General features: G+C 42.8%; 1 protein-coding gene across 2 annotated transcripts in view; it reads right to left on the bottom strand.

The window, feature by feature from the left end:
* Positions 1-5,708: 5,708 nt before the first annotated feature.
* The window catches only part of MXRA8 (matrix remodeling associated 8), a 38,803-nt gene continuing 32,437 nt past the window's right edge, over positions 5,709-12,074 (bottom strand). For both annotated transcript variants that reach the window (XM_075027236.1, XM_075027237.1), the window contains exons 9-10: positions 10,869-10,946; positions 5,709-9,986 (exon numbers count right to left, since the gene is read on the bottom strand). In XM_075027236.1, coding sequence (XP_074883337.1) covers positions 9,961-9,986; positions 10,869-10,946 — 104 coding nt within the window. In that variant the 3' untranslated portion in view covers positions 5,709-9,960. The remainder of the gene's footprint in view (positions 9,987-10,868; positions 10,947-12,074) is intronic.

Genomic DNA, 12,074 nt, shown 5'->3' with positions numbered 1-12,074 from the left:
CATCAACAACTATCTGCTGTCATTTCTGGTATAGTGAAGCCATTACAAAGTCACATTCACTGCGGTTCTCCAACTCCAGTGATTTGCTGATCTCCTGACACTCCTACCACTCATCACTGCTAAACTTGAATGCTTGTATGATCATCAAACAAGAAAGATAATCAGCAAAGTAAAGGTACGGCCTTAGTCTTCATCATGCAACTAGTGATTTGGAACTGTTTTAAGTCAGGAATGATCAACTTGGAACACTTCAAAGAGTACTTTCCAAGAGCGGTAGCCACTGATGGTTAGTCATTTCTCACTCTTTCAATTTTGGAATTCTAACAGAGTAAGACATAAAGTACCAAAGATTTCTGTAAAACTATGCATTCAACTTCCTGTCCTGCATGTGTGCACAGACACATGCTATGGTTCTGCAAGCACCTGAGAGTACTCTTGGTACAGAAAGTATACCGTGTATCCATCCATTCTACCACACACAAGAATCTTGGAGCAAGAATGGAGAAGGCTTCCTCTGGCAGGACTGTAACTCTAGTGCAAGCTGTATTTTCTGTGATACTGAGCTTTATGTAGTTTTTGCAGTATGAAACTCAGGCAAAATATTAACATCCAACCCTTTGGTCTCTTCAGTTCATACTTAATGACCTCCTAAATTCCCCAGAGACCTAGGTGGTATCCACACAAAGACTAAATCTGCAAAGAGCTCTGTTCTCGCTCTATTAGCTCTGCTTTTACTTTTGACAACTGAAAATATAATGAGTTGTGTAATTGTCAGATGACTACCTTGGAACAGACATGATAAGACTGTATCTATGACTCACAAAAAGCTTTCTGTGTCCCCATAAAGCACAGAAGAGAGAAGATAACCCACTTTCATGTTACAGTCAAACCACAAGCTAATCCAATTAAAGAGTAGAGGACATAGGAATGCAGAATACACCACCTTAGCAAACCTCTGGTCCATCAGGGCTAATATCTTGCTTCTTGCAGAGTTCAGGCCTTAACACTTCATTGGAGAATAAATATAAGGCATAAAATCTCTTGCTATTAGTGTTGTGCTCTCCATGATAGAGCAAATAGTCTTGCTGACCCCTGCAGGGAGCAGATAGTGCCCTGAGGCATAAAAGCCGCTCACCCTTTTCTTCATTTATATAGCAGTGCACTTCATTACCACACAGAGAATAAGCAAGCCCTTTTAAAAAGCCATCCTTTGAATTATAGTGATGGTTGTTGCTTGTCTCAGTGAATTCAAAAAGCTCATCACACTCTGGGTGCTTAGCAAATAAGTATTTGTTTAAAGAGATATGACAAAAAGAAAACCAAAGCTGTGACTTGGGACCCACTCTGAGATTTCATGGGTATTTTTTATCCACCTGCAAGAATTTATTTGTAAAAGAACAAAATCACCTTTCACTTGGAGAATTATTTCTTCTCAAAAGCCAGTCGCTGGCAGTTTTACCACTCATGTCAGTGAAATTGGGTTTGACTATGAGTACTTTCATTTGGATAGTCTACCCTGGGAAATGAAGGCTTCTGTTTTCATTTGTTTCAGCAACACAGCAGAACTCTGTGGTTAGCATCACCGCAAGCTTCCCATCATTTACTGCCAGCTGTCCATGCCACTTGTAGGACTGACGGTACCTACAAGGAGGCCAGTAGCACGGATGTATTACAAAACTAAACTGATGACACCCATTAGCCAAGGAAGATTCCTTCCAGAAAGGAATCACAGTAGTGACCTAGAGACACAAAACCTGGGTTGCCAAAGTATTAAGCTCCACTGGGAGGACTAATCCTTATATTCCTGCGCTTAAGTATTTTCTCCAAAATCACCACTGTTTAAAAATAAAAGGAGAAATGGATTTTGGACTTCTATCATTGAAGGGGTGTATCAGAAACTGGTGTCTGAATGAACCACACAGGAACTGTTAGCCAACATATTCCTCCTCTTCAGCTATCCTAAGTTTCCCCCCACGGAGCACTATGTGAAGACTTTCAGCACATTCTAAAAGGCAAGTTATGCAGCTACTCTTCACCTCTGGGGCAAAGATTCCACCTCATTCTACCGATTCACATAGGCGACATTAGCATCAATGCAGAATAAGAACTAAACATGGAAATGATCCTAAAAGAGAAAGAGAAGCAGAAAGATGTAACTGCAACCACCCAGTTTGGATGTGCTTAAAATTAAGATGATGTAGGCTGGCTCCCAAGCTGGTATACATCAGCAGGATGCAATTCAAGTCAGTTTACACTGCTCATGGATCTGGTCTAAAAGATCTGCAAGTTTTTTTTTCCTTTTATCCTTCCTCTCTGTGCAGCAGACAGTCTGCCACACTCAGGCCATGGCAGAAGTCAGTCCCAAGAGTTTACAAGAAAATAAAGACATCAAACGCTAGAGGGAAGCAAAAGACTTGCAGTCCAGCAATCTGCTCTCCAGCCTCCCAGGCAAAGCTCCCCAGGGCTTTCATTGCCTCTGGATTAAAATACAAATAAACCTGGGAGGGAAATGACAGGGAGTATTTTCAGTGACATTTCCAAAACCCCTCTTCATTGAGGAATGTGGGTTATGGAGGGATATTGCCTTACAGGTCTGTAGGAATGAGGCACTGTGTACTTCTCATGGGAGGGGAAAAGATAAGAATAGAGGACATCATTCATGTTGGTGCTCCACAGGGACTGCTAAAAAGAAATTAGAAGAATGTAATGGAGAACATGAACCAACATTGTTAGCAGATGCAACTTTTGGGGTTCATAGCAATGACGAGTGTCTCCTCCAATTTCAGTCTCTTTTTCATCTAACTTGAGTCTATTGATGACTCTTCAGTTACTGCTACCAAAAGTCTGATGCATCTCAGTTCTGTTACAGTGTGATTCTGTAGTGCTGGAAGTGCTATCACACTGAATAAACTATGCTCCTGTCCTTTCAAGATCTCCCAGCAACAGCAACCCTCAAGTGAAAATCAGATACTCGTACAGAATGGTATCAAACTCCCTACGCCTGCTGCAGAAATGCTGCTAACTTCTGTCTTGGAACCCAAGTGTACTTTAAAGCAACAATCAAAACAGTGGAGATGAGTCTGGAAAGATGTGAAATGTTATTGCAAAAGGCAACAGGTTGAGCACTTCAAATCACTGAGCAACATCAAGCTGTTTTTGATTAAGTACCTTTTTTCTCCATCGTGTGTTTGCTGTATATGGGTCTTCAGAGGGAAATTTTCATGAGACACTGTGGTGTCTGGGCAAAAAGCTCTGACTGTGAAAGGAAGAAGTGATGCCTTCCAGGCAAGACCTCCCTTGCTGCTGAACCACATACACAAAACGGTGTGGGTTAGAACATCAGTACTCCAGCTATGAAAACTCAGCACTCCCACACTTTTTCTGGAGTCTTCCTAGTGCCAATCATGGAGAACCAGTCACTGTTGCACACATACACTTTTGGCAGTCTCAAGCATTTTCAAACACTTTCATGTGATGTACACCTCATGAATGAGTTTAATGTGTCGATCCCAGCTCCTACTCAATATGACTCAATCTATTTTCTTTCCTCTGCCATTTTCTGGTTCTCCTACCTCCTCTTAGCAGCTGCAGCACTTTTCTAAAAGGGGAGGGCCGCACTTGAAAAATTTCCCTGCAGTATGTCTTCAGACATACACGTTTAAAAACTCGACCTTTAGGAAACAATGGAGTTTTTTGCTTAGGAATGTCTATTTGGATCTTCATCCTACTTCTCCGGTCCCCAGTGTTTCTTCTTCCCCTCAGAAATTTGTTCTGTTAATGACTAGCAAGTCCCTCTCCACTGGTAAGAGTCTCCCCAGACTGGGAGGCAGAAAGGAAACGGGGACAATCTGGACTTCATTTCAGACAGTTGAAGACAATAAAAATATTTAATTTTGGTGGTCTGCAAAGCAGGCCCTGTGGTTGCTAAATTAGCTTTTCCTTGTTCCCAGCCGCTTTCCTGGAGAATCAGACCCATTTCATACAGAGACAGGGAAAAGTAATGAGATGCCCAAGCAACAAATAACCAACAGTGCCTGGGCTGGAGTCTGCCAGCGGAGACCCAGTGTACCAGCAGAGACCCAGTGTACCAGCAGAAACAAACAGGGCTTAAAGCATTAATGACACCCAGCATCAGCTAAGGCTATACAGTAAGACCTCACTCTTCAAGATATTTGCATAATTGCAGCTGCCTTTTTTGCAGGCTCCCCCATGCATAGAAAAAAAAAAAGCCACACACAGGCCTGCAACCACTGCATTTGCATTTTTGAAGCCCTCAGAAGAACTCCACTCAATCTCCATATTCCTCCAACACAGAACAAATGTAGAAATCCGATCCAACATGTGTCACCTCAGTCCAGCAAAATGGTAGCATCTCTAGCTCCCAACATCAACAGTATAATTTGAATACTTTTTTTTTTACAGCATGGTGCTCTAGTTTGCCTGTGGCATTTGAGAAAAAAAAAAAAAGGTAAGTTTGAATCTTAGAAAAATGCTGTTGAGTCAGATGTTCCCAGTGGGACTGGACCCAGCTCCAGGATGATCTCACTTTGCCCAAAGTATCTTTTTTCAGTAGTTCTCATTTGGCTTCTCCTCACTGTAAAGAATCTCACTGGGGCTGGGGGGGCAATGAGCAAGGGGTTGTGTGGTGTTTAGCTGCCTGCCAGGTTAAACCACGACAAGGTTATAACAGTGGCTGACCAGTGAAACCCCACAATAGTACCAGAAAGGGTACTTCGGATGCGATCTTTATTGTACGTGGCCCCTGGCTCCACCTGCTCAAGAACTCATCACTCATTCCCAACAACAACAGAGCCCAATGAGAAAGAACTACTCCCCATCCACTTCTCACTGTCTTCAACTCCCAACCCTTTTAACCTGGTTGGTTTGGGGTTTTTTTTTTCCCCTCTGGTTATCTGAGAAAGCACAAGCAGCCATCACAGGGCGACTCACCCCAGTGAAGAGGTGGCGTGAAATGGCAGGAGACTGGCTGTAGTATGATTTCCAACCACGTAAGAGAGAAGATAATACATTCACCAGAGCTAGGCAAGCTGGTCAATAATCTTAGTTTGGTAAATGCACTTCTTTGCCACTTTTTAGTTTCACATCCTGCTTTGATCCTTCAAATTCTTGCACCTGCACCCTGCACTGTCTATCCAAGCAGCAGTACAAGCTGTTTCCATCAGTGTCCCTGGAAGAACTCTGTCATGCCAGCTGGGATACTACTCAGTGGGTGGAAGCCCTCCAAGAGCAGAATGTGCAGCAGGAACTTTGCAAGGTGTTAGTACTGCAAGGAAAAGAGGAATTTGGGCTGGGAGCGAAGTATAAAACTGTGCAGTTAACTATTCCAGCAGGATATGTTACCTTCCCTTCTGGACCTGCAGAATTATGTACTATGAAGGAGCTGCCAGCCTTCATCTCTGATAGATGGTTTGAACTCCATCTACAGCTGCAGATTTGTTCATTATACAACATTTTTTGAGAGTTAAAATTTGTCTGTGGGCCCCATGACCAAGTCAAATGATGATGTCCCGTGTGGAAACCATATTGAAATCACTGGAATAACTTATTGCATCCAATCTGCACTTTGTCAAGCACTTTAGGATGCTCCAAGATGAAACACACTGCACAGCTACTGGGAAGAATTAGCTAATGCTGGCTAATAGCTTAGATAGCATCTCCAAAGAGCAAGAAATAAAATCAACCTTAACTTGAAACTCCATTATATTCTCCTTTATTTCTTAAATGTTAGGAGAGTTACACAACAATGATAAATGGTAAAAGTTAAGTAACAATAATAATGAAAATTAATTCTGTTACAACAAAGAAAAAAACCAAGCTTTATGGAACAAGTCCTCCTCTCAGCCTTGAGAGGAAGCAGAGTGTGCACAGAGCTGAAAAGAGGGGGCTTTAGTTCTAATCTCAGTTTTAACCCCTTTTAAGGTCACTGCCATTCACCCTTTCCTTGTTCCACAGCAAGGGCTTAAAGTCCATACATTACCCTAAAAGAGACTTTCATTTCTCTGCCCTCATTGAGCTAGAGTACTCACTGAGAAGTAATTGGTATAAAAATATTAGGGGTTATTATTATTTTAACTAACTGAACATAAAATGTATGTCTTGGGAAACCAAGGAGACTATAATGAGGCAAAGCCTGCCAAGAGCTTGCAAAGTGACAGGTAAAGAAATCTATCAAGATGCAGCATTCCATTAGTACAGTGAGAACGTTACTTTGAATAACTCAGGCAAAGCACATTTACCGAAGTGCTACACACATTAAAAAATTGTTTCTCCATGAGAGGCAAGTTACTGTCCCGTATCAGGGAAAGAAAGCCTGAGATGAGAGAAAAAGAGAGAAAACCAACCTGTCTAGAATTGCTCAGAGTCTATGGCAGAATGGGAACAGAAAACAGTGGTCCTGCCCCTAGCCTAGTGGTTAATTGCAAGTCGAGCCTTCTAATTTTCACATGGAAGATCAGCTACATAGACTTTGTGCCAATGCCAAAGACTGACAGAATACAAAGCGCGTATGTAAAGAACCTAAATGGCTTCCCACCAGTATATAAGGGCAAATAGGCTTTGATAATTCCTCTATATTAAGAAACAAACAAACAAAACTCTTCAGTTTAGCGTTCAGTTTTCTTTCTCTCTTTTTCAACAGTTTGAAAACACAACTGGTTATCCAGCACTCTTGCCTGGATCTCTTTCAACCAGAATTTTAACATACTAAATTACATACTGGATGCAGGCTGCTTTTGAAAACCACTGTTCTGATCATCAGTCCAATCATACAACATATGCCTCTCCTGAAGAAAAAAGGGCCATAATCTCAACTTGGACTCCCATCTTGATCAGTCTAGAGTTATACTGGCATGTCTGACCATTACCCAAATTCAAACTAGTGATCAAAGCAAGGATGAGGAACTCATAAAGCTCTTCCTAGTGCTTGTTTCAGAGAACACATTAATTTTTTTTTCCCTTAAGCTATTTTGCAGCCTAGAAGTCAAATGAAATATTTAAATGCCTCTGGAGTTTATGAGTAACCCCACTTTGAGCTGGTGTCTGTATGAGCTGTGCTAAGCAATTTGAACTGGCAAGTAAAGATCTCCAACCTTTGACTCACAGACATGAAAGGGAGGGAGAAAGACATTAATGACAATTACTTGAGACTGTGCCACCCTGATGGAATAACCAGCACAGCCTTATGCACCTGCAGGAATGCAGCTTGGGTTTCAAACAGGTCCAGCCAAAGGCAGCCTAAGAACGGCTGTCTACTTTGAGGGAAGGGCAGACAAACAGGGACCTGGGCCCAACCCCAGACCCTCCTCTCCACCAGCCATGGGTCTGCCCAATCTCAGCGCTTTTCTAGCGGTGAATCTTAAGTGGAGATAAAGGCAGTTAATCGCAAATCACAAAAACTGTCCAGAGAGCAGTGGCAGGGCTAAGCAAACTAAAAGATAAGGATCTGTACAGCTGTAGCTTAGGAAGGCTCGCTCCACCTCTACTGTTATATTCTATTATTAATATTTTTAATACTTGAAGGCATTAAAACTAAGGGTCCCCAAAACATTTATTCTTTAACATAGTCCTCACTAACAGAGACAAGTATTAATATCTATAAAAATTGACACGGTCCATTTTCCACTCCTGTAAAAAGTGCGCATTGAAGTACTGACATCCTAGCTTCTGAATAGACAGTGAGGTTCCTTCTGGTACACAGGAGGCCTCACCTACCACACTTTTGGCAAAGCTAGGGAGCTGAGCTCAGCTTCAGTGTAAGTAGCTGCAACTCAGCAACCATCACACCCAGTATAGTATACTTCTGGGTTGCTGAGAGTCTTCGTGAGCCTCGTCACACAACAGCAGAGATCAGTGGTGTTTGTGGGAGGAGGGAGAGGGGGTCTGAAATGGGATTTAGACGTCTAAGAACATTGGCATCAGTCAGACATGACACCCAAGTTGGTAGGGGTGGAAAGAAAGGGGCCGGTATGGGATTGACATTGAGACCTACACTAGGGACGCCTATAGCCTTGGATAGCTCTCAAAACAGCACTGGACCCTTACAGTACATGTGCTCCTACAGCGGGGAGCTTCGCCCAGCCATGACAACATCTCTTTCCAGTTTGACCAAACTTGTGTCCCTATTAGACAGCACTGATGTGTTCCCAGATAAGTGGCAAGGGTGGCTAAAACAGCCGCCAAGACAGATACTATACTAGGCAGCAGGTCACATTCCCAATTGTTTAGCTGGTAGACTGAGATGCTTTCCTTGGACCACAGCTACTTCATCACTGCAAAGACCTCAGAATTCTCCATCCCCAGAAAGAAATCCATGCTGAGATACCAGTTGCAAGCAGAGCACTACTTCAAGACTGAAACCACACCGTCACCCTCACATCCTCCCTCACCCTCACCGTAGCTCCACACAAGCTCCTCTTCACACTTCCACCATCCACAACATCCTGGAGACCCTACCCCAGTTCCATTCAGTCACCAAGCCCATGTGCAATCCCTCCCTCTGCCATTCTCTTCAGACCACCAAAGAGTAGGCTGGCAATCCTTGGCCACCTTCACCCTTACACAACAAGAACACAAGCCACTGTCATCATGCTCACAACAGCAGGAAAGACCTTTTCTTCTGTGCCCCAAGGACCACAGGTGGGCCTGGTTTGGGAATGGGGCCACAGAATATCCCAAGTAGTCAGAGAAGCTGTGTAGAACTGTTAATATTATCCTGCTTTCCTGACGCTTTAACTTGCTTGGATTACAACACTGAATTACTGACTGCCAATTTTTTGACATCCCCACCCGACACACTGTTCATATGTAGAACTCCCCTTCGGCCCACAGCCCCACTATCTCAGGTATCCGCTCCCCAAAACAATGCCAAAATCCACAAGAATGGACTCGTCTCCCTTCTCGACTCTCCCTCTGAGACCCTGGCCCATGAAAATTCCTGACAGGCTATTTAGTGGAGTGTCTTGTTACTCTTGTTCCTCACGGTCTGCTCTTGAGAAGCTATTCCTTTTAACAATCTCTCTACCTGTGCTGTAATCATACCTTTGTTTTGATGTGCACACAAGCTCTGTGTGGCCTGGATCCACCCAAGGACTGCAGGAAAATCACATTCCAGATTCCACACAGGAGTTTAGCCCTCTCCATAATATTTCTGGTTCTGATCTAACTGAGACTGGTATTACAGCACTGTAACTCCATCAACTTCAGCTGAAAGTGTCTGCTCATGCCAAATCTGATTTGGTCTGCACTGAAACAAAAACAAATCAACAAACAAGCTTAGAGTGAGAAATACAGAGGCAGGCTTCCAGACTTCTTTGTAGGTGATCCCAGCCCTATCCTTGGTCATTTGTGTGCCTCCCTTTCCCCTGTAAAATGAGGATATTGACATTTCCCCATTCATAAAACGAGGTATTTACATCATCATTTGTGAAGGGGTGTACTCGTTGTACTTCACCTGGAATACGTAAAGTGCTATATGACACTGATTTATGCCAGCCCATGAGAGATCACAATCAGGCTCTCCTATTACTTTTCTGAATGACGAATACACTACATGGAAAAATGCCTGATATAATGATGGCTCAAGATTAGTGATGCAGGTTGGTTTATTTAAAGCAGTAACATCAAAGCAAAAGGTCTGCTGATTCAGCTCATAAAAATCATTGATGCATAAAACCAACAATAATATCAAGAAAGAAAAAGGGAATGGAGGATTGGGAGAACAGAATAAGAAAAGGCAACCCAAACCCATCATAAGTGCACACAAGACAGACAGTCTAACTCTTTGAAGAAGCATTTGCAAATACCCTTGTGCTTAGTGGGGAGAAAGTCTATGTGAAAAATCTACGGTAACTGGAGGGACATGATATTAAGAAAAGGCATCTCTCTTCCATTTATCTGTCTTTGATTGAAGCTTCTGGTCCAGCCAGCAGCTTGGGAATGTCTTCATTTACAATATTCCTTCCTGAAATCTGAAAGCAAATTGAAAAGAGGTCGGTACTTGAAGAGGTATTTCAAACCAAAGCAGCACACTGTAATATGGACTTAGCTATACAGTGACAAGTGACCATTTGCAGTCCACCATGTCCCCAATATCCTCTTCATAAAGCCCACAGTGAGAGACACTGTGTATAAACTATTGCACAGATCATCTCTGCAGAATGTAGGCAAAAATATCATGAGAACTCCATCAAGAACAGCAGGCCTACAGCAATTCATGGACCCTCCAGACCATTCCCTTCTTGATATAATTTCATTCACTTTTATTACATTCTAAATTCATATGAAAAGAGTCATCGAATCTAACAACTTCTTACAAGCACTGCTTGACATAAGTGTGACTCTACAAACTGAGGCATAATACTCAGGATTAATACTGGATAAGCAAAAGGAGATTCACAGCCCCTAGGGAGGGAGAGCTGTTTGCTTTTGTTGGATGAAGTAAGTGACTGCCCATTACCCATAAATTAATTCAACTCAAAACACTCTCTTCTGCACAGTGTTTTCTTCTCAAACACCATGCCGGAACATTTTTGAGATACATCTCCCTCTGAGGTTACAGTACAGAATGCACTATTCCAGCCCCGCGAGGTATTCTTTTTCCAATAAAGAAAAATTCTATTTGTGCCACGCCAGAAGTTTTTAAAAGCCTAATCACTGCTTGCATCTTGTGGCTCCATGATGAAAGGATAGAAAGGGAACTAGCTTCTCATTCCTGCTGTCATTTGTCATGATGTTTATCATTCCTCATTCAGCTGTGGCTTGGTCAGCTCACTGCTTCTTCCCTCCTCCCTCCTTCAACCCATCACAAGGTTCCTACAGCCACCAATTAGGGTGAAGCAAGTCATTATTACCTTTGTCTAAATCAATGTTCTTTGCTGGGAAGCTTCTGGCTTGCTCAGCCTTCTCCTTCAGGATGTTGTTTTTGTAATCTGTGTAAGGAAGGAGTATAATTCAGACAGCCATTAGAACATTAAAAGAAAACAAAGCTTTACAGGCAAGGCAGACATGTGATTCGTCCATCTTCGGAAGTACTCTAGGCCTGGCATCTCCAGATCTCTAGGAGTAACTCATGGAGTTACTCAGCCACTCAGCAGGAAAAGGAAAGCTGCTACAACTTAATTTTTGCCCCAGGCCCTAATCAGTTATGCATACTTCAGTTTCCTGCTCCTCATAGGTACCAGCATGTAACAAAAAGCTCCGGATTATCTATGCAAAGCTCACCTGAAGGTGACTGATGCAGTTATTCAAAGAATTTGCTCACAGGAGAATCACAGGAGACACACAGAGAAGAATTCGTACTTGCTGCTGTCCTGGTTTGCAACCCACTCTCTGCAAATCCTTTGTTCTTTACTTCAGCTTTTGTATCTATCTACCTCTTGGTTACTGGGGCCCTCACAGCAATTCTGTAACTTGGGACCTAAAGTTTGCCAGCTTGTTCTTTTAAAGGTTGTACATTTACTGGGGGTGCACAGAGAAAAAAAAGGGACAGACTCAATTGCTTCCTGGTTTATCGACATGTTCACGGACATACAAGTTGCAGCAGGTATGAACCTGGCATCATGGCAAGTCTTCAGGAATCTCAGGGCAGTGCAGACAAGAGGATCAAATTTGCTTTACAGACAATCCACTCCAAGTCAAGCAAGAAGACACCTCTCATCAATCACTGACACAATAAACTCAAGGCTGCACCTTCAAGCTCTAGTAAGGAGCAGCATCCGTCTTCAGGAATGTCGTAAGTCCCCTGAGTCAGTCCCACATATCCCAGCAAAAATACTTTCACAGATCACCAGTGAGATTAGTTTCCTTCCCCTCTTTTCAGTATGCTTCATGTTACAATGAGTTCCAGTGGTTTTTGTATTTTCTGTCTTTTGTATTCTAGGACCCTTGTTGCAAATTTTCTTCCTATCATGTTCCCCACGTTTATTTGCCCTAATTGCTATCACAGATCTTGATAGAAGGTGTAGGGGTCGGCGTTCGGAAGATCTCGCGTTGTCACGGAAAGTTAGAGGGTTAGTCGCAGCCTTGTGATGTACCTGTAACCCCACCTCCCCTTGTTA

The sequence above is a fragment of the Buteo buteo genome, chromosome 5 (assembly GCF_964188355.1).
Source record: "Buteo buteo chromosome 5, bButBut1.hap1.1, whole genome shotgun sequence".
Taxonomy (NCBI): domain Eukaryota; kingdom Metazoa; phylum Chordata; class Aves; order Accipitriformes; family Accipitridae; genus Buteo; species Buteo buteo.
The sequence above is the reverse complement of the archived record's forward strand: the minus strand, read 5'-3'. Positions and strand labels throughout refer to the sequence as shown.